The 18,176-nt window shown below is 43.4% G+C and overlaps 1 protein-coding gene and 1 long non-coding RNA gene across 4 annotated transcripts in view; one reads left to right on the top strand and one right to left on the bottom strand.

Moving 5' to 3' along the window:
* The window catches only part of LOC103690066 (uncharacterized), a 28,051-nt gene extending 20,192 nt beyond the window's left edge, over positions 1 to 7,859 (bottom strand). Inside the window, exon 1 of one of the 3 annotated variants that reach the window (XR_010052273.1) lies at positions 7,742 to 7,859. This is a non-coding gene — a long non-coding RNA (uncharacterized LOC103690066). Of the gene's footprint in view, positions 1 to 7,686 lie in introns of all 3 variants that reach the window. The other 2 variants (XR_005506092.2, XR_354945.5) reach the window with 2 other exon arrangements.
* A 46-nt stretch (positions 7,860 to 7,905) lies between these two features.
* Positions 7,906 to 18,176, top strand: part of Synj2bp (synaptojanin 2 binding protein) — a 37,684-nt gene continuing 27,413 nt past the window's right edge. Inside the window, exon 1 of the mRNA NM_022599.2 lies at positions 7,906 to 8,053. Coding sequence (NP_072121.2) covers positions 7,990 to 8,053 — 64 coding nt within the window. The 5' untranslated portion in view covers positions 7,906 to 7,989. The remainder of the gene's footprint in view (positions 8,054 to 18,176) is intronic.

Below are 18,176 nucleotides of genomic sequence, written 5' to 3'. Positions count from 1 at the left end.
GCCTCTGCCTTTAAATACTCTTTTTCCCAGCCTCTCGGGGCCGACACCTCTGTCTCCTGCGTGGGATACGTGTCGGCCCGGAGATCTCTGTAATAGGTCTCCGTAATAAACCTCGCCTTTGCTTATTACATCCAAAATGGTCTCTCTGTGTCTGGGGTCCGCGATTTCCCAAGACTTGAGTAAGGGTCTCTCTGCGTGGGATCTTTCATATTAATGGGGGCTCGTCCGGGATCTGCGCGACTACCCCAGACTCCGAAGACCCCTTGGAGGTGAGTTGGATGTTTGTCTGAGTGTTTCTGTGTGAGCGGCGCCGCAATTGTCAGTCTGTGTCTGTCTCTGTTTTGGTTCCGCCGTGTGTGTATATATGTGTGTCTTAGTACTGGTCAGTGTTAAGAGGGCAGATGGGTATTCCTGCCCTGTGGTAAGAGGGCAGATGGGTATTCCTGCCTTGTGCTGAGAGGGTGGATGTGTATTCCTGCCCTGTGCTAGGAGGGTGGATGTGTATTCCTGCCCTGTAGGAGAGTGGATGTGTATCCTCACTCAGTGCAGCTGCCTTTGTGGTCCGTGAGGACCCCCTGGCTGCGGAAGGGGGGACGCCCCGGGCCCGCAAGGCTGCAGCCCCTGGAAGACGTTCCACGGGCGGAGAACAGTCGGGAGAGCCCGGCTATGGACAGTCAGGAGGACCTGACTCTGGTTTTCTGGAACAAAGGAGGTGGAATGCTCCTTTTACCTAGGCGGGAGTGGACGAGGAATCCCACTCCGTCAGAGGTCGAGTTCGGCTGCCTATTTAAATATAGGCACGGACAAGTGTGCTTAGTCGTTAGGACAAGAGGACACTCTGGAATCCTGTTGGGAGGTGGAATCAGATGGTCCATCTCATCCCAAAAGCAGCTAAGGTTAAGCTACAGTTTGGGCCACGTACTGAAGGTACCAGGCATCTGTGAAAGTTGGTTATAAGATGCTTTGTCTTGATATTGTTTGTCTGGCTTGTTTTCTGTGGTATTGTCGAGTGTCTTTTTGGCTTTTGTTTCGTTTTTGAATTTTGGACTGACGACTGTGTTTGAATTTGGACTGACGACTGTGTTTAAAATCTTGGACTGATAACTGTGTTTGAAATCATGAAACTGTTTGCTTTGTTCGTCAAAGAGTTTTACTTGGTCCTCTTGGTGCTTAAGTTAAGAGTTAAAAATAATTTGCTTGAGAGAAATTGTTTTCTGCCAGGGAGTTTTGTCTTTCTCTCTTGAGCCTCCTCCCCAAGGAGAGAGGCCCCTCCCTTTACTCCCCTTGATCAGCCTAGCTGCTGTTAACAGTTGTGTAAACAGACATTAACAAAAACCTTGAGGACAAAACCTCTCGTAAAAAAAAAAGTTCCCCAGATTAGGCCTCCGGTATAAAACAAATAAAGTGAATAAGAAACTTAATTTTATAGACCACGCTCTAGTGGCGGTGTGTTGGTTGATAGCCAATGTTAAGTTTTTAAAACATAGTGTTTTATCTGTGCTTGTGCTCCCAACACACAGTAGGGGGGAGCGAAACTAGCTGTGGAGCTGCTGCAGCGAGCATGGGGACTTCTCAAGTCTCACCCAATTTTTCTGGCTCTTCAGGAGCTGTTTAAAAGTAAAAGGCTTAAGGTAAAAAGAAACACTATAGAAAGATTTCTTAGTGAATTACTACACCTTGGTTCGCGATCTCTGGGAATCTCACGTTGGACAGCTAAGATAAGCTAAAAAAAGATTTAAATTTTGCTTGAGAACAAGGATTCTTAAAGGTGGAGTTTCAGCCGGTATGGCACTTAGTGCGTAGCTGCCTAAAAAATCAGAAATGCTGTCAACAGGCTATAAAAAAGGGACAAGCTGTGTTAAAAATGCTACATAAAGAATAATCTAAAAAGGCTGAGAGTGAGGTGGGAGAGGACTCTAGAAAAAACAAGAACAAGAAAAAAAATTTTTTCTGCTTTTAGTGACCAGACCTTCAACTCTTGCTCACAGAAAGAGGGTGCTCATTAGGAGAAGTTCTTTAAGGAGCCTGCCTTATCTGCTGGCCCTATTCCAAGAGAGGAGTCAGTCTCCGGCATTAAATTACTTTTCTCACTGGTCATCATTAGCATGGAGAATGCCTTTGATCCTATCCCCACAGCAGCCAGTTCCTGCCCCTATGGTCGAAATGTCCCAGGTTGGGGGGCAGAGAAGCCCCTAAAATAGTTTCAAAGAATCTACAACAAACTGTAAAGAACTTTGTTTTGTTTTGCCAGTTTGAATTTAGAATTCAGGCTTTGGCTGTGGCCGAGGTCAGGATTAATGTTTTCGTTTCCATGGGCCCTTAGCCCACTGAGACAGTTTGGTAAAGGACTACTACTACAGTCCTGATATTCAGAGACATGGAGAGAGCTATAGTTTTTTTTTATTAAAGGTTGGTACTATAATATTAACAATCTCTTTATTAGATATAAGAGACAAGAAGCCCCAGGTGAACTGGTTACAATTCTTTTGTCAGCTGCTTAGTATCTAACACCCAGGTTCTACCGTCTCTCCATCCTTTTGTTATTAGTTCTTACTAGAAGCCTAGTGTCCTTCAGAGGCTGGGTTTATTGAGAGACAGAGCCACTGAGCTGACACTAAAAGAAGGTACTCCTTAAGAGAAAATCTAAGTCAAGAGAGACAGCCGGTAACAGATAGGCTGCCCCTCTGCTCACTTTTCTGTTTCACAGACACAAGGTGTTTTTGTCCCAAGAAAGCCTCCTGGCTTAGCTGTGTGACTAAATGCTATTTGCCCTCTTCAGTGGACCTCTATTCTCGAGATTCCCTTGTTTTCTCACCATCCCATTTGAGATGCTTGTTAGTAACTGTTACAGGTCTTCTTTACCACCGAGGAAAGACAGAATCCTACTAGAGGCCAGAAAAAGTGTTCCAGAGATGGATGGAAGGCCCTCACTTCTGCCTGCTCTCTTCAAACGCCTAAAGGTAGGGAGTGCTCCAGGTCTGCCACCAGGCTCCAAGGATGGGTCTATGAGGGGCTAGGAAATGCCCCACCAATCTGGCTAAGACAAAGAAAAGATATAAAGAGAATGTTACAGAAATTTAAAGGGTTAAGTTAAGTTGCTGAGAGTTAGTACAAGTTACAAAAAAAGAGATAAAAAAAACAAAAAGCTAGGAAAGAAAAGAGACAAAAAGAAAAAGTTAGAGAGCTAAAGAGAGATAAAAGACGAGAGAAGAACATATACTGGCCACAGTAGTTAGGGAACCTAGGAAGATAGTACCTGACAACAGAAGAGAATTCCTGGCTAAAGATCAGTGTGCCTAATACAAAGAAAAAGGACACTGGGTCAGAGACTGCCCAAGAAAGAACAAGAGGGGACACTGGAGAGCCTCTTGGTGCTGGCTATGCACAGAGATAGAAGGGAAGCCCGCCCAGTTGTTTTGTGGATACAGGGACCCAATGCTCTGTGCTCCTATGCCCCCCAGTGGGCCAATATCCAAAGACCTTGAGTGCAAGGAGCTACTGACAACGACCAATACTTATAGACTGCCCGAAGAACAGTGGACCTTGGTGTGGGCCGGGTAACCCACCCACTAATTCATGGTCATCCCTGACTGCCCCCATCCCTTGCTCATGAGAAAATTGCTCTCCAAATTGGCTTGCGTGGGCTGAAATGGCTAGATGAGGCCATGTGTATACATATCTATAGACTGTGTATGTAGAGCTTAAGACCTGTCTCAGTGCACCAGTAACTGATGCTGGGAGATGAATGGCTTAGTGCTTTTCTGCCTGAAACACACCGTTCCTGCCAGCCGGGCACTAACAATTATCACCCAATCCAGGACTTAAACTGTGATAGAGTGGCTGATAGAGTGTCCAAAGATGGGACCACTGGTCAGCTGCCATGGACTAGATTCTCCACCGGTTGGGGACAATCTGGTCACCTTGCTGCCCAATCCGGACCTGGAGCCACCACAGCACGAGTGTCAAACACTGACAGAAACACATGGGTGGAGGAAAGACCTCTGCGACTGGCTGATTGACCCCTGCTGAAAGCCGAGGACCTTGTCCACAGATGGGAACAGTTCTCTTCATGAATGAAGGTCAGAGACAAGTGGGTGCTGCCATGGTGGACAACACAATGTCATCTAGAATGGCTGAACCCCAACCCCCCCCCCAACACATCAGCGCCACAGATGTCTTTGCCATCTCTTAGATGCCCTGATGAAGCCAACAACTGTGAGTACTATTCATTGCTTAAGATATCAGGAGGAAAGAGATTCAGTGACATGGGACAATAACAAAACAGATAAAGTGGCTCGAGAAATGGTTATACAGGAGCCTATCCTGGTTACAGGCCTACAAGAGACAGCCACTGGGAACTGAGATTGGACTAAGGGATGGCCTCACTTAGAATGTACAACAGAAGAAAAGGCCCAAGTTGTTTAAAAGATAAAAGGACAATGACACACTTGGGGAGAAAGCTATACCCCCCAAAGAACAAACAAAAGACTCACTTTGCCAAATTAAGAAATGGACTCATTTAAGAGATAAAAAGTTTGTCCAAATAGTTAAAATATATATAATAGACTTTAAGATTTTAGCCAAGAGAGACAGTAAAAAGTATAAGATATGTCAATAAGTAAATGCTTAACAAGCAAACAGGGCAAAGAGACCTAGAGAGTTTAGTAAAAAGTCAAAATAAACTTCACTGAGATAAAACCAAAAAAATATAATCACAAGTATCTCCTAGTGCTTGTAGATACTTTTTCAAGAATAGATAGAAGCTTTCCTCACCAAACGAGAGACGGCCTCTACAATCATCAAGAAGATACTGAAAGAAATCTTCCCCAGGTCTGGAATGCCCAAGGTAATCTGGTCAGACAACGGTCCTACTTTCGTTGCCAAGGTAAGCCAGGGTGTGGCCAAGTATTTAGAGGTCGATTAGAAATTACATTATATTTACAGACCTCAAAGTTCAGGACAGATAGAGTAAATAAATAAAATTTTAAAAGAGATCCTGAACAGATTGACCATGGAGACTGGCACAGACTGGGTGACACTCCTTCCCTCTTGCTCTCTTCAGAGCAAGAAATACCCCTTCCAGATTCAGCCTTATCCCCTTTGAGATCTTATATGGGGCCTCAGCTCCCCTGACTGTATTAGATGATGTTACTGAACCAACATGTCATAGTAATAATGATTTGTGTGCCAGGCTAAAAGACCTACAGGTGATACAGAAAGAAATCTGCTCACAGCTGACAGCAGCCTATGCCCCGGAGACCCCTGAGACATCCCATCAGTTCCAGGTCGGAAACAGCTACACTGAGCCCAGACACTCGATCCTCGCTGGAAAGGACCATACCTGGTGCTGCTGACCACCCTGACAGCCGTGTACTAGCTGTTAGGGCTGAGAGCTGGGACCTAGAGAGAAATTCAGTCATGTTTGTCCTGGGTTCCATCGAGATAGGTGTGGGGATAGGCTTGATTTCTATTACAAATGATGTAACATTACATATGTTAGTACTCCTAACACTTCTTGGGACTGTGCCTCAGGGATCACAACCTATATAAGTTTAGAAGTTCTGAAAGACAGTCATGACCTTGGTGTATAGGTTCAGATAGTGTCCAGATTAGAATCCTGATGCTAAAGACTTAGTAAGAGACAAAAAAAAGGAGTTGAGAATTACTTAGGGCTAGGGCTATCTAGGTGCTACAAGGGCAGCACAAGGACATCTGCTGTTGCCCTACAATACAAGGCTTATAGAGAATTCAGAACTGCCATTGACTCAGATATAAAAAGAGTAAAAGACTTTTTAGCTGACCTCCAAGAATACCTAACCTCCCTCTCAGAGGTAGTCCTTCAAAATAGAAAAAGATTAGACCTGATATTCCTTAAAGAAGGAGTCTGTGTGCTATACTAAAAGAAAAATGTTGCTTCTATACAGACCATTCAGGAGTAATTAAAGACTCCATAAATAAACTTAGAAAAAGGTTAGACAAAAGACAGACAGAAAAACACATCAGAGATAGTTCGAGAGCTAGTTTAGTAGATCTCCCTGGATGACTACCCTACTCTCTGCTACAGGTGGGCCATTATTAATAATTTTCTTGGTTTTAGTTTTTGGCTTCTGCGTGACAAACAGGTTAATTACTTTTGTTAAAAATCGAGTGGGTGCTGTGCGGTTGATGTTGTGAGACAACAGTACCAGTCAGTTAGGACAACTGGTGAGACCAAATACGAGACTTGATATCAAAATTCTAAGATTAGAATTATTTAGTAGGAGAAGACGGGAATGAAAAGAAAATTATACGAATTCTAGGTTTAAAAATATAAAATTAAAAGAGTTAGCCCCAAAAGCCACAAACTCAGGGCTAAGCCCTGCCGCCAGGAATAGCAGGCCATAAAGATAAAGAAAAGGAATGCAAGAACCAGCTCAGGCTATCGAGGACTGAGCCATAAACCATCCAAAGACATCCCCCCAGCTTACTCAGAGTCATACTTTAACCAGATGTCCTCCAGACCCTGATAAGCCCCTACTTGTGCTTTTCAGCCATTGTGTCCTACAGAGAGCATTCCAGGAAACCGGACAGCCCAAGCCTAACCAGAGGTGTTTCAAATACAAATGCTCCATCAGTTTTGACAAACGTTTAAAAATAATGAGGACCTGAAGACCCTACCCTTCTCCTGATTTAGTAGCTCTGTTCCAGGAACCAGGGGGCCATAAAACCTTCTGGCGTCCCCTTATCTCCTGGAGCCATAAAACAATCCTGTAACTTGTGGTGCATTCCCCTTTGACATCCCCCATCCCCTGGTGCTCACAGCCTCTGCCTTTAAATACTCTTTTTCCCAGCCTCTCGGGGCCGACACCTCTGTCTCCTGCGTGGGATACGTGTCGGCCCGGAGATCTCTGTAATAGGTCTCCGTAATAAACCTCGCCTTTGCTTATTACATCCAAAATGGTCTCTCTGTGTCTGGGGTCCGCGATTTCCCAAGACTTGAGTAAGGGTCTCTCTGCGTGGGATCTTTCACACACATTTCTTAAGTCAGACAGACCTGTTATCAGATGCAAGCCAGGGATATGTACATCTTTTTAAAAGTTAGGCAAGAGTCTTGTCAGCTATCAGTCAGGAAATCTTGTCCATAAGGTCCTGGGGAACAAAGCTCTGGGACTCTAGGATGTAAGTATCAGGGAAATCTTCATTTCCGGTCATGTGTGTCAGCCCAGGTGCCTTGCTTTAAACTGATAATTTGCTTGGAGAGAGAGAGAGAGAGAGAGAGAGAGAGAGAGAGAGAGAGAGAGAGAGAGAGAGAAGAGGAAGGGAGGGGAGGAAGGCACAGACACATGGGGAGGGGGAGGGGAGGGGAAAGGGGAAGGTGGAAGGGAGGGAGGGAGAGGGAGGTTTCATTTTTTTCCTTTGGATACATTTTCTTAACTAATTCTGTGAGCTGCTAACAAAGGAACTCGAAGCAGTGTTACCAAGTTTTCTCACATAGGGCTTTACATTGGACTGCGTCTATATTACACAAAAGGTTACAATTTCCCACCCAAGTATGCAATCTCATTAGTAGTTTGCCTAGGATTGCCTTTCCCAGAGTGGTTTGAGGCTCATAAAAGACCCCCCTATCCCCTTACATTTGTGGATATTTTGAGTTTTTATTTAAAATGTCAACAGTATCAATCTAATTATGTCTCATACCATTATTACCTTCTCTCCATGACCTCCTTCCCACGTGCTCTTACAATGTAACCGAACTTCGTACCTTTCCTTACTCACCGCACCTCAGGATCTGCCTTGAGAACAGTAGGAGGTACCGGAAACCTCTGGTGGGCTCAAAGAACCACCACTCCCAGCATCCTCCACGTTCCCAGAGCCCGCGGTTTCCTTTTCCGGCCTGGCAGCCGAGGAAACTGTAAAAGCTATGCTGGGGAGGCGGCACGGAGCTTGATTCACCTTCACCTGCGCCGGGCACCCGCTGACCCCGGGTTTCCGCCCGGAGAGCAGTCAGATATGAACGGACGGGTGGATTATTTAGTCTCCGAGGAAGAGATCAACCTGACCAGAGGACCCTCGGGTAGGCGCGGGACGTGGAGGGAGTAATTGCTGCACTCCTTGCTTTGGCGGAGCCGGGTTTATCTGGCTGGAGAGCAGGCAGGCCCCGACCGAGCCGGTTCTGAGAACTCTGTCGGACACGGAGCATTGGCATCCTTTGTTATCTAGATAACTGACCCAAGGGCTCTGCTCCACAATCCAGTCGAATTACCGCAGACATTTATGGCCAGGAAGGGTGTTTTTCTGTTGGTAGCAATAGAAAAGACTAGAAAAAAGCCCGCTGTTAGCCAGCGTGTGGGAGCCGCCGTATCCGTTATTCAGTTGCTTGCTCCATCCTTGTTTCTTTGAGGGCCGGTTCAGGTGAAAACCGGAGCAGCGAACGGCCGGGTTTTTCTGAATGCGTAACAATTTCTCTGGTGCTAGGGTCCCTGCCTGCATTTCTGGGGAATTAATTTACAATATCAACTGGAATGCTAAAGCGGGAGGAGACCTTTTACAGAAGTTTTCAGACCTGACGCCACCTCAGAATTACTTGGGCCTTTTCGTATTTATTTATTTACTTATTTATTTTTTGCAAAATAGTAAAATGAATGTGCTGTTTTCTAGTCCCTTCAGTAGGGAGTTGGATTCAGTATGGATTGATTCTTTAAACAAACACTTCGTGTGATTCTAACAGGAAAATTCCCGCTTACTTTTGCTGTGTGGTCTTCCTCACGGTTGCTCGCGGCTGGACTGGCCTCTTGACATTACTACATCGTGCCACTGCTTTCCTTGGGCTTTGCAGTTTTCTTTATGGCCGTAACACTTCAGGTTTACGGTTCACCACTTGTGGCCAAGTTTTTCCTTTTTTTTCTTTCTTTCTTTCTTTCTTTCTTTCTTTCTTTCTTTCTTTCTTTCTTTCTTTTTTTTTAATCTAACATCTTACCAGTTTTTGTTTTTGTAGTTTTTTTTTGTCTTGTTTTAATGTATTGGCAGAATATCTTAACTGATGGATTTCTTTTCTGTAATATGGAGACGGTTATGAAATGAAGTATTTCACATATAGTGTTAGGATGAAGCCGGTTGCTCTCTGGAGAATGTTTAGGACAATATCTTGACGTATGCTGAGCAGTGTGTATTTGTTACTATTGTCATTAGTGAATGAATGGCTAGACTGAAGTTCTGTTAAATACTGTATTCCGAGAGTTGAATAAATCATCGGTTACCGTGAATTTCTATTCTCATGGCCACGACTTGGAATAGTCTGTTAACTTTTCTTATCCCTAAGTTTGCAATAGCTTAGTCACTGCTGACTATTCTGTATAAAGCACAGCTCAACTGGGAGTTGATCGTATTTATGGGAATAGCTCACTGCTAACCTTTGTGGTTTATAGAGAAGCTTTGTTCTGGGTATTATTTTTGGAGGAGGGGTAGTTGGTAGGAACCACTTGACAGAAGCTAGAGTTATCTGGGAAGAAGAACCCAGTCGAGAAAATGCCTCCATCAGACATATACACCTGACAGGCATTTCTTAAATTGGTGATGGACATGGGAGAGTCCAGATCACTGTGGGCAGCACTACTAGGTCACTGTGGGAAGTGCTATCAGGTCACTGTGGTCAGTGCTACCATGGGGCAGGTACGAAAGCAGGCTGAACAAGTCACTAGTAGCAAGCTTGGAAGTAATGCTGTTTCAGTTCTGCCTCCTGTCCTGACTTCTCTTTACAGTGGACTGTTACCCAAAACTTTTAAGATTAAATACCTCCTTTCATCCTTTCATGCTTGTGTCCGTGATTTTTTTTTTTTTTTCCCTTCGGAGCTGGGGACCGAACCCAGGGCCTTGCGCTTCCTAGGTAAGCGCTCTACCACTGAGCTAAATCCCCAGCCCCCCCCCCCCCGTGATGTTTTTTTTCACAGCAACAGAAACATAAGATGAGCTCAGAAACTTTTGCTCAAGGCTTTTTCAATAGGCCCAAGTCTTTTGAATCCAATTTTCTTATTTTATACAATTCTTCCCTCAATATTGATGGACCTTTGAGGTTAACATAGTAGGAACGGGTTTTTATTACATTTGTTTGTCTACGTGTTTATTCTGTTTGTTTGTCTGTTTATTGGGGGAGGTGCCTGCAGAGGTCAGAGGACAACTTTCAGGAGTCAGTTTTCTCCTTCTATCATGTGGGTTCCAGGGATTAAACTCAGGTTGCTAGACTTGATGGCAAATACTTCTACCCGCCGAGCTATCTCACCCAGCAATCTCAGATCTGTAAATAAAAGTCTGTATTTTTTTTTATGTGTTCTTTAATCCTTTGGTAATTTTTTCCCCTTAGGATCAGTCGAGACACATGTTTCTGATTCCCTTTGCAAATAGGAAAAGGCATCTAGTTCTTTAACCTAAATAACCGAGCACGATAGTACATTTTATGATGTTTAAGGTTTTCCTCCTGCCACTTAGCAAGAGCCCAATGTACCTTGATATAGAGTCTCTTAGCTGTGGTATCACACAGTATTACCAGGTCTTCTGACAAGAGCAGACTTCTGATATTATTCTTGCTTTGAGCATGAAATCTGGCATAATATCTTTGTTTGAACTTTTGGGCACTTGAATAGGCATTGTCTAATTTCTAAGTATTGATCTTACACATCTGAAGTTTCTAGTCTTAGTATTTTCCTTCAAACATTAGAGCTAGGAAAAGCTTCAAGAGACTAAGAGGAATAATTATATCTAGTTAACATATTTTTACACAAGAGGGTTTATTTATTTATTTATTTATTTATTTTTGGTTCTTTTTTTCGGAGCTGGGGACCGAACCCAGGGCCTTGCACTTCCTAGGTAAGCGCTCTACCACTGAGCTAAATCCCCAGCCCCGGTTTATTTTTGAATTGTATAGTTATTTGTTGAAAAATAAAGTTCCATTGAGTGGTTTCTGGAAGTTTTATAAGTGTCCCCAAGTATTAGTTATTGTTATTAGTCGGAATTTTCTGGAGGAATAAAGTCAATAGAATGGCTACATATATTAAAAGGGAATTTGTTAGATTGGCTTACATGATAAGGTCTGAGTAGTCTAGTGAGGGCTGTTTGCACAGTGAAGACACTGATAACCTGGTAGCCACTCAGTCCCTGAGGCTGGATGCTTCAGCAGACCCAACCTGGTGCTGAAGATCTGGAGAGTTCCTGGAGAGCCACTGGCCTTCAGTCCATATTGGAATCCCAGCGGGAAGGGTTCTTATAGCAGGGCTGAAATGTAGCAAGAGCAGGAAAAGCAGCAATGCGGTAGATAGACTCAAGCACTCATCGGGGAAGTGCGAAGGAAATAAGGCTTTAAAAAGCAAACTTTTCCCTTGGACTGCCTACCTGGTTGACCCTGGAAGGTACTGCCTACCACTTAGGGCGAGACATATCCACTCAGATAACCTCATCAGGAAAATCCTTTCTACTTTGTTCATGGCTAATCTCTTAGTTCTTTCCAGACCCAGTCAAATTGAAAACTCAGATTAACCATTACAGTGATGTGAATCATTGAACTTGCTAGGAAAAAGTGACTACAAATTTAGGATCGAATCTGGTAAAAAAAACAAAACAAAAACAAAAACAATAATCATTGGAAGTTTGTTGGCTCAGTAAACAAGGAAAGCCCCTGCTTATCACTCCCGAGAGCTGGCTCCTGGTCTGGGGCACCATCGGTCTCAGGGTCTTCACGGTGACGCCATGAAGATAAACAGTAATTATTACTAAAAACTTCTAGGTAATTTTGATAGTGTCATAGCAGGAGAAATATAAGAAGGCTTTGATTCTTTGTGTGCAATTCTGTTTGCAGGCAGCACTGTCTGGTTTAACTGGGTGAGTGTGTGTATGATTACTATTTGTGCCAGCAGAGTATCAGACAAGAGTCTTGGATATTTACAGTTTTGTTGGGCAAATGAACCCACTGAAAAACAAACAAACTAACCCACCATCTTAGGAAAATCACCACAATGACCTGAGTGTCGGAGGGGTGAAAAGGAAGCGGCACGTAGCTTGGTTGACCTTTGTCCTGTGCTTGCTTCCTTGCCAAATCTTGGTGGCCTTTGATTTCAGACGACTATTCTGCTTTTGTTCTTGGACTCCTTCCTCATTATTTTAAATGATTTGTGTCATTAAAAAACAAAGATTAAGAAATTATCCGTATGAGTGTTTTGCCTGCATTTCTATGTGTAACATGTGTGCCTGATATTTACAGAAGCCAGAAAACTGCTAAAGACCCTGGAGCTGGTATTCTAGGTGGTTGTGAGCCATATGGGTGGGTACTGGGAAATGAACCCCGTCTGTGCAAGGACAGCAAATGCCCTTAACTGCTGAGCTATCTTTCTAGTTCCTAGGTTTTGACAGGTTTTGATTGGTAACCTAAATGTTTGTTAAAGGCTCATAATCTCAAAAGCTTTCAAAGGTCGAACAGTTCATCTTTTATCCTTTAGAACAAGCTCTGTTTGATTGTACCTGGAGGCTCTCACTTTTTCTCCTGTCAGCTTTAGAGATCTTAGAGTTGTAAAGACTCACTGTTCTGAGCACCATGACGAGACCAATTTAACCTTTATTCTCTGTACCGGAGATTAAACACAAAGGCTGTTCTACTGCAACTGAGTGACCTTAGGGTTCCAGTATCCACAGGTAAGGGCTTAATGCGCTTCAGCAAGTTATTCCCAATCTGCCATCGTAAGAGCGGGAAGAAGAAATACCCCATATCTTTACTGTCTTTAGAGACCCTTTAAAGGAAGGGACAGTTAGCACAATATTTTCACAAAGAGTAATTAAGGAAGTATCTTTCTGGAAGTGTACTAATTAATATATATTTATACTCATATTTTATACTTTTTCCTGGCTAAATGAGTGTCTGTTTATAGTCACATAGCCTTATTTAGTTCTTATGGAGCCCCTAAGTAGCAGGTGTTTAATCCACACTATTAGATCGAGGAGTTGTTGAGGGAGATTGAAGAGTTGCCCAAGATCTCAGGCCAGTACGATCCAGAAGATTCTACTCTGGGTCTGTTGATTCTCCTGTATTACATGTTCCCTCTCACCACAGTACCTAAGAGTTTGATCGTTAATCTTTTCCTTAGCTTCCCTTTTTGTTTTTGGTGTTAGGGCACCCCTTATTTTCTAGAGGGATCTATCTAATGCATGGAAACCATGGAAAAAATTGTGGAAAGTTTTTAGGTGGGCACATCAAGGTGAGAACCTTCGACAGCATACTCTATCTGAGCATTTATGATTTTTCAGTCATGTGCTTCTCATTTAAACCACTAACTGCAACTGTTGCTAACAGTTTTCTGACGTATTCTTTCCTGCACCTACTTAAGGACCGCAGACTATAGTGCTCTGTCTTTGCTCTGTTTTCTCTGGCTACGGGATTTTACAGTGGAATTTACAGTGCAATAGAGACATGGTATTCACATGCGAAGGGTTAAATCTTGTTACATAGGTTCATGTGGTTAAGGATACGAGTGTGTATATGTAGCAGGAAGAAAAAGGAGGAGGGCTTCATGGAAGAGCTTGGGAGTCTGGCCCAGTATTAGTTATTTTCTCATTATTGTGACAAAGTAACTGATAACAGTTTAGAGAAGGGTTTTTAGTTCGAGGATGATCTCCATCATGGCAGGAACGACCCAACAATAGGAACTTGAGGGGGCTGGCCACATTACCCTCCACAGTTGGGAGGCAGAGAGGTCCCAGACCTATCCTCCATTCAGGATAAGTCTTCCTTTCTGTTAAGGTTTCCAAGGACACTCTCCTAAATATGGCCAGAAGTTTGCTATCTAGGTGATTTAAAATAAATCGGCAATAAAGAGAAACATCCCAAACTCCATCCTGGAAAAGGTCAAAGAATGGAGGTGAGGGCTGTTCTGATGAGCTTAAAGAGGCTTATAGTTTCAGTGCAGGATGGGGTTAGCCTAAGCTGTAGTAATAAGAAGAAGAAAATTAGAAAAAATGTGTTTCTCGATCAGTGAATAAACCAGTCTGGGGACAGGAGAAGTTTTGTTTGGGAGACTCAAGAGAGAACTTGCCAAAGTAAGCAGAGACTGAAGTTTGGAGACTCTTCAGTATGAGTGTGAAATCAGTCTTCCTCTAGGATTCCATTATTCCTTATTATCAATATTGCATAAGGTTGCCTTTCCTTCATTGCCAAAACCCTCTGTCCACTAAGGACCGGGTAGAATAGTTATTGTGGGCTAGCACACTGTGCCACAAGACAGAAGAACTGGTAAGTTCCAGCAGATTAAGGGACCTGGGCAGTTCACATAATTGAAAATGGTGTTTAAATCTGCTCCCTGCTAGGTGCCTGACCTAGTAGGCACATGACCATGACACCCTACTAAGAGGGCCATGACAACTGGTCAGTTGCATAGAAACCCAGAGTTCTCCATGCTAATGAGGTATCTAGATAGGCCCTGAGGCCATAAGTTTTCCTTCCCAGGCGTTTTTTTCCTGCAAAAGGTATTTGATCTCTAGTTCACCCTGACTTAAGTCATACACATCCTTTTCGGCTAAGAATAAACAGTTTGGACAAGCAAGGGCTGTCTCTTCATCAGGGAGCCTTCATCATACAAACCTTACCTGAATCTCCGAAGAAGGCCCCTCCCCACTCCTGGCACTCACCCTGAGCTAAGCTGACTCCCCACTTCTCACCCTCATCTCAGACCCGTGTGTCCCATCCCCCCCATATATACACATTGCCCTGTTCCCAACTTTTCATGGTTTCCACATGTGCCTGGGTGCACAGGAATTTGAGAGCCACAGCTTCTGTCCCAGTCCCTGCTGTTTCTCACCTGGAGAAACATGGGCTGGGGCCCCTGTCTTAGGCTGCCTTCTTGAGAAGCATGTGGGCGTCCCTAGAGCCCTCCAGCCCAGGGGCTAGAAGGGAACTTAGCCTAGAGCCCCTGTGTTTTACCTCCCCAAGTGTCACCTAGGCTGCTTTAGAACACCCCGGTGGCAAAGCGAAACACAGACCCACAGGTTTTCATTTTACAAATGAAGAAACCATGAATTCTATTGTCACATAGCTTTCTGGGACAGAGTTGGGATTTGGACTTTGTGACATTAAAAATCTAAACTAAACACTGGGGATTTCATCATTATTTGCTGTTTTGCTGGTGTCTTGTCTTCTTACTTCACTCTGCAGCATTCTTTTTTTTTTTTAAAGAACATATATTACATGGTTGTGTATTCCTTTAGTCCCAACACTTGGGAGAAGGCAGGAAGATTTCTGTGAGTTCCAATCCGACTTGGTCTTCATAGTGAATTTCAGCCTAGTCAGGGCAGTGTCGTGAGACCTTGCCTGAACAGCTCAACTGTTAGAAAAAGAACACGTATTTAATTTCGTTTCTTCCTAGTGCTTTATTTAGTTCATTATACAAAATGGTCACCAAACCGATAGACATAGTAGAGTACTGGAATGGGATGCTTTGTTATGTCAGCTCTCGAAGTCATGCCACAGTCTTCCGCAGATACAATGTGAGAAAAAATCGAAAGGTTGGACTCCAGTTGTTGTCATAAGTCTAGGAAACAGCTATGGTGTTTTCAACACGAGAAATGGATAGCTAGAGAAAAATGAAAAGAGAGAAAAATACATGGTTATGTCTTTTGAGGTCTTGTTAAGGATCAGTTTTAAGAAATAACTTATACAGCCAGAATACAGCAAATACAGAGGCGAATGCCAGCAGCAAACCACTGAACTGAGAATAGGTCCCCCGTTGAAGGAATCAGAGAAAGAACTGGAAGAGCTTGAAGGGGCTCGAGACCCCAAAAGTACAACAATGTCAAGCAACCAGAGCTTCCAGGGACTAAGCCACTACCTAAAGACTATATATGGACTGACCCTGGACTCTGACCCCATAGGTAGCAATGAATATCCTAGTAAGAGCACCAGTGGAAGGGGAAGCCCTGGGTCCTGCTAAGACTGAACCCCCAGTGAACTAGACTATGGGGGGAGGGCGGCACTGGGGGGAGGGTTGGGAGGGGAACACCCATAAGGAAGGGGAGGGGGGAGGGGGATTTTGCCCGGAAACCGGGAAAGGGAATAACACTTGAAATGTATATAAGAAATACTCAAGTTAATAAAAAAAAAAAGAAATAACTTAAGAAAAATGTTAAAGTATATAGGCATCCTTTGGGATAAACTGAAAAGCAAGTCATTTGATGCTAAACTTAAACATTTGACTAAGCCAAAAAGTGGCCAGTGATTATATTTGATTAAATGCAATAATATCAAAGGGAAGATACTCAAAATGTGCTTAGATGATAGAATCAGGATGTTGCTTTTATGGGATTAAAAAGAAGGGAAACGCTCTCCTTCTCTCTCTCTCTCTCTCTCTCTCTCTCTCTCTCTCTCTCTCTCTGCCCCTTTTCTTTCTCTGCCCCCTTTCTCTCTCTCCCTTCCCCCTCCTAACAACTTTCCCCCTCTCCTCACGTATCCCTGGCCGGCACCCCTCCCTCTCCCTCTCCCTCTCCCCACCTCTCTCTCTCTCTCTCTCTCTCTCTCTCTCTCTCTCTCTCTCTCTCTCTCTCTCTCCCCCTACCCCCTTTTCTGGCCCTCTCTTTCCCTGTCCCCCTCCCATGCCCGTAAATAAACTCTATTCTAAACTACAAAAAAAAAAAAAAAAAAAGAAGGGAAACCATGTTCATTATGTAACTACATTATAATGAGGAATTACAGATACCATAACAAAGAGCAAGAAGTCATCTCTGGTTCTAATAGTTTTGCAGCACTGAAGGAAGCACTACGCTTTCTACAACTGTGACAAAAATTTCTGATATAATTTAAATGGAAGGAAGGTTCATTTTGGCTCATGGTTTTAGAGGTTTAGTCTTGGTCTGTTGGCTCTGTTGCTTTGGATCTTATGGTATATAAGCATGTAAGAACGTTCTTCATTTCATTGACGCTAAGGAAGGGTATCCCCCTTTAGTGACATAACTTTATCACCACGTTCTACCTCTCTACCACTTCCCATTAGTGGCATTGTCTGGAAACTAAGTAAGTAGTATTTGAGTCCTTAGGGAAACGTACCTAGAGCATGATGGAGAGTAACCATGGGCATGTGCTGAAAGTGTCCTAGTAAGGAAAGTGAACTAAGAGCTTAGAACCTTCATCAGAGATGATGTTTCTTAGAGATTCAGAATAAGTGCTATACTACATGGGGAAAAACAGTAAAGTCCGAGTTTTTTCTCCCCGCCTTAGAATAACAACTCTTGAGACTCAAAGTATACTTACAGACACCTTGACCTTCGCTTTGGCTGTTCCCCAACTAGCTCACAAGTCAGTCATCCTGTTATTCTATTCTCAGTTCTGCCTTGTGGTTGGTTAACTCTGCTCAGCTCCCCTGCCTCTGTCCTCCCTGTTCCAAGGCCAAATCCACTGCTCCTGGCTGGTCCAGAATTTCATCTCCCTACCCGATGCCTCACCTTCTATTTCCTGCCTAAGCCTATAGGCCAATCAGAATTTTATTGACAGGTGTTGCATCCATAGAGGACATGAGAGATTTTCTCTACATAGTAAACTATAAAATGCCTGTAGCAGCAAGTGTTTTGGAAATAAATTAGATAATGCCATTCTCCCCTTGTGTCACAAACTGTGGTTTCATGCCTCCTACATATAGGTTTATTATATGTTGAGTAAGAAATGTAGACAAATTGAAAATAAGGCAGTTACACAATTAAAGAACAAAAGGTCATGAATTGAGAGTTAGTGATGGGTGGCATACATGGAAGGGATTAGAGGGAGGAAAGAAAAAGGGGGTGGGATTAAAATTTAATTTAACACATTTAAAAATGAAAAAAAAGGCAGACATAGTGAAAAGGGTTTAGATTGTAATATGAGGCAAAAATGAAAGAGATTAAATAATTTCCTTGTGGAAAGTAAGAGAGCAGGGGAAGCATGACCTACCAGCTGAAAGGCACATTTATGTTCAGTGACTGGGCAGGTGCTTATTACAGAGAGAATACTATGTTTACTTAGATATTTAGAAGACAAGTTTTTGAAGGAATGAAGAGAGTGTGCACTGCACGTTTGGGCAGATAGCACCGTGAACCATCTTTGCTAGGTGTACATTTGTTGGCCCATCGCGTGAGAGACTAGGATAAGGAAGGACCAGTGTGTGCAGTACTGTACAACGGCTGCATCTTCTTTCTGTTCTCCA

Source organism: Rattus norvegicus, chromosome 6 (assembly GCF_036323735.1).
Source record: "Rattus norvegicus strain BN/NHsdMcwi chromosome 6, GRCr8, whole genome shotgun sequence".
Lineage (NCBI taxonomy): Eukaryota > Metazoa > Chordata > Mammalia > Rodentia > Muridae > Rattus > Rattus norvegicus.
The sequence above is the reverse complement of the archived record's forward strand: the minus strand, read 5'-3'. Positions and strand labels throughout refer to the sequence as shown.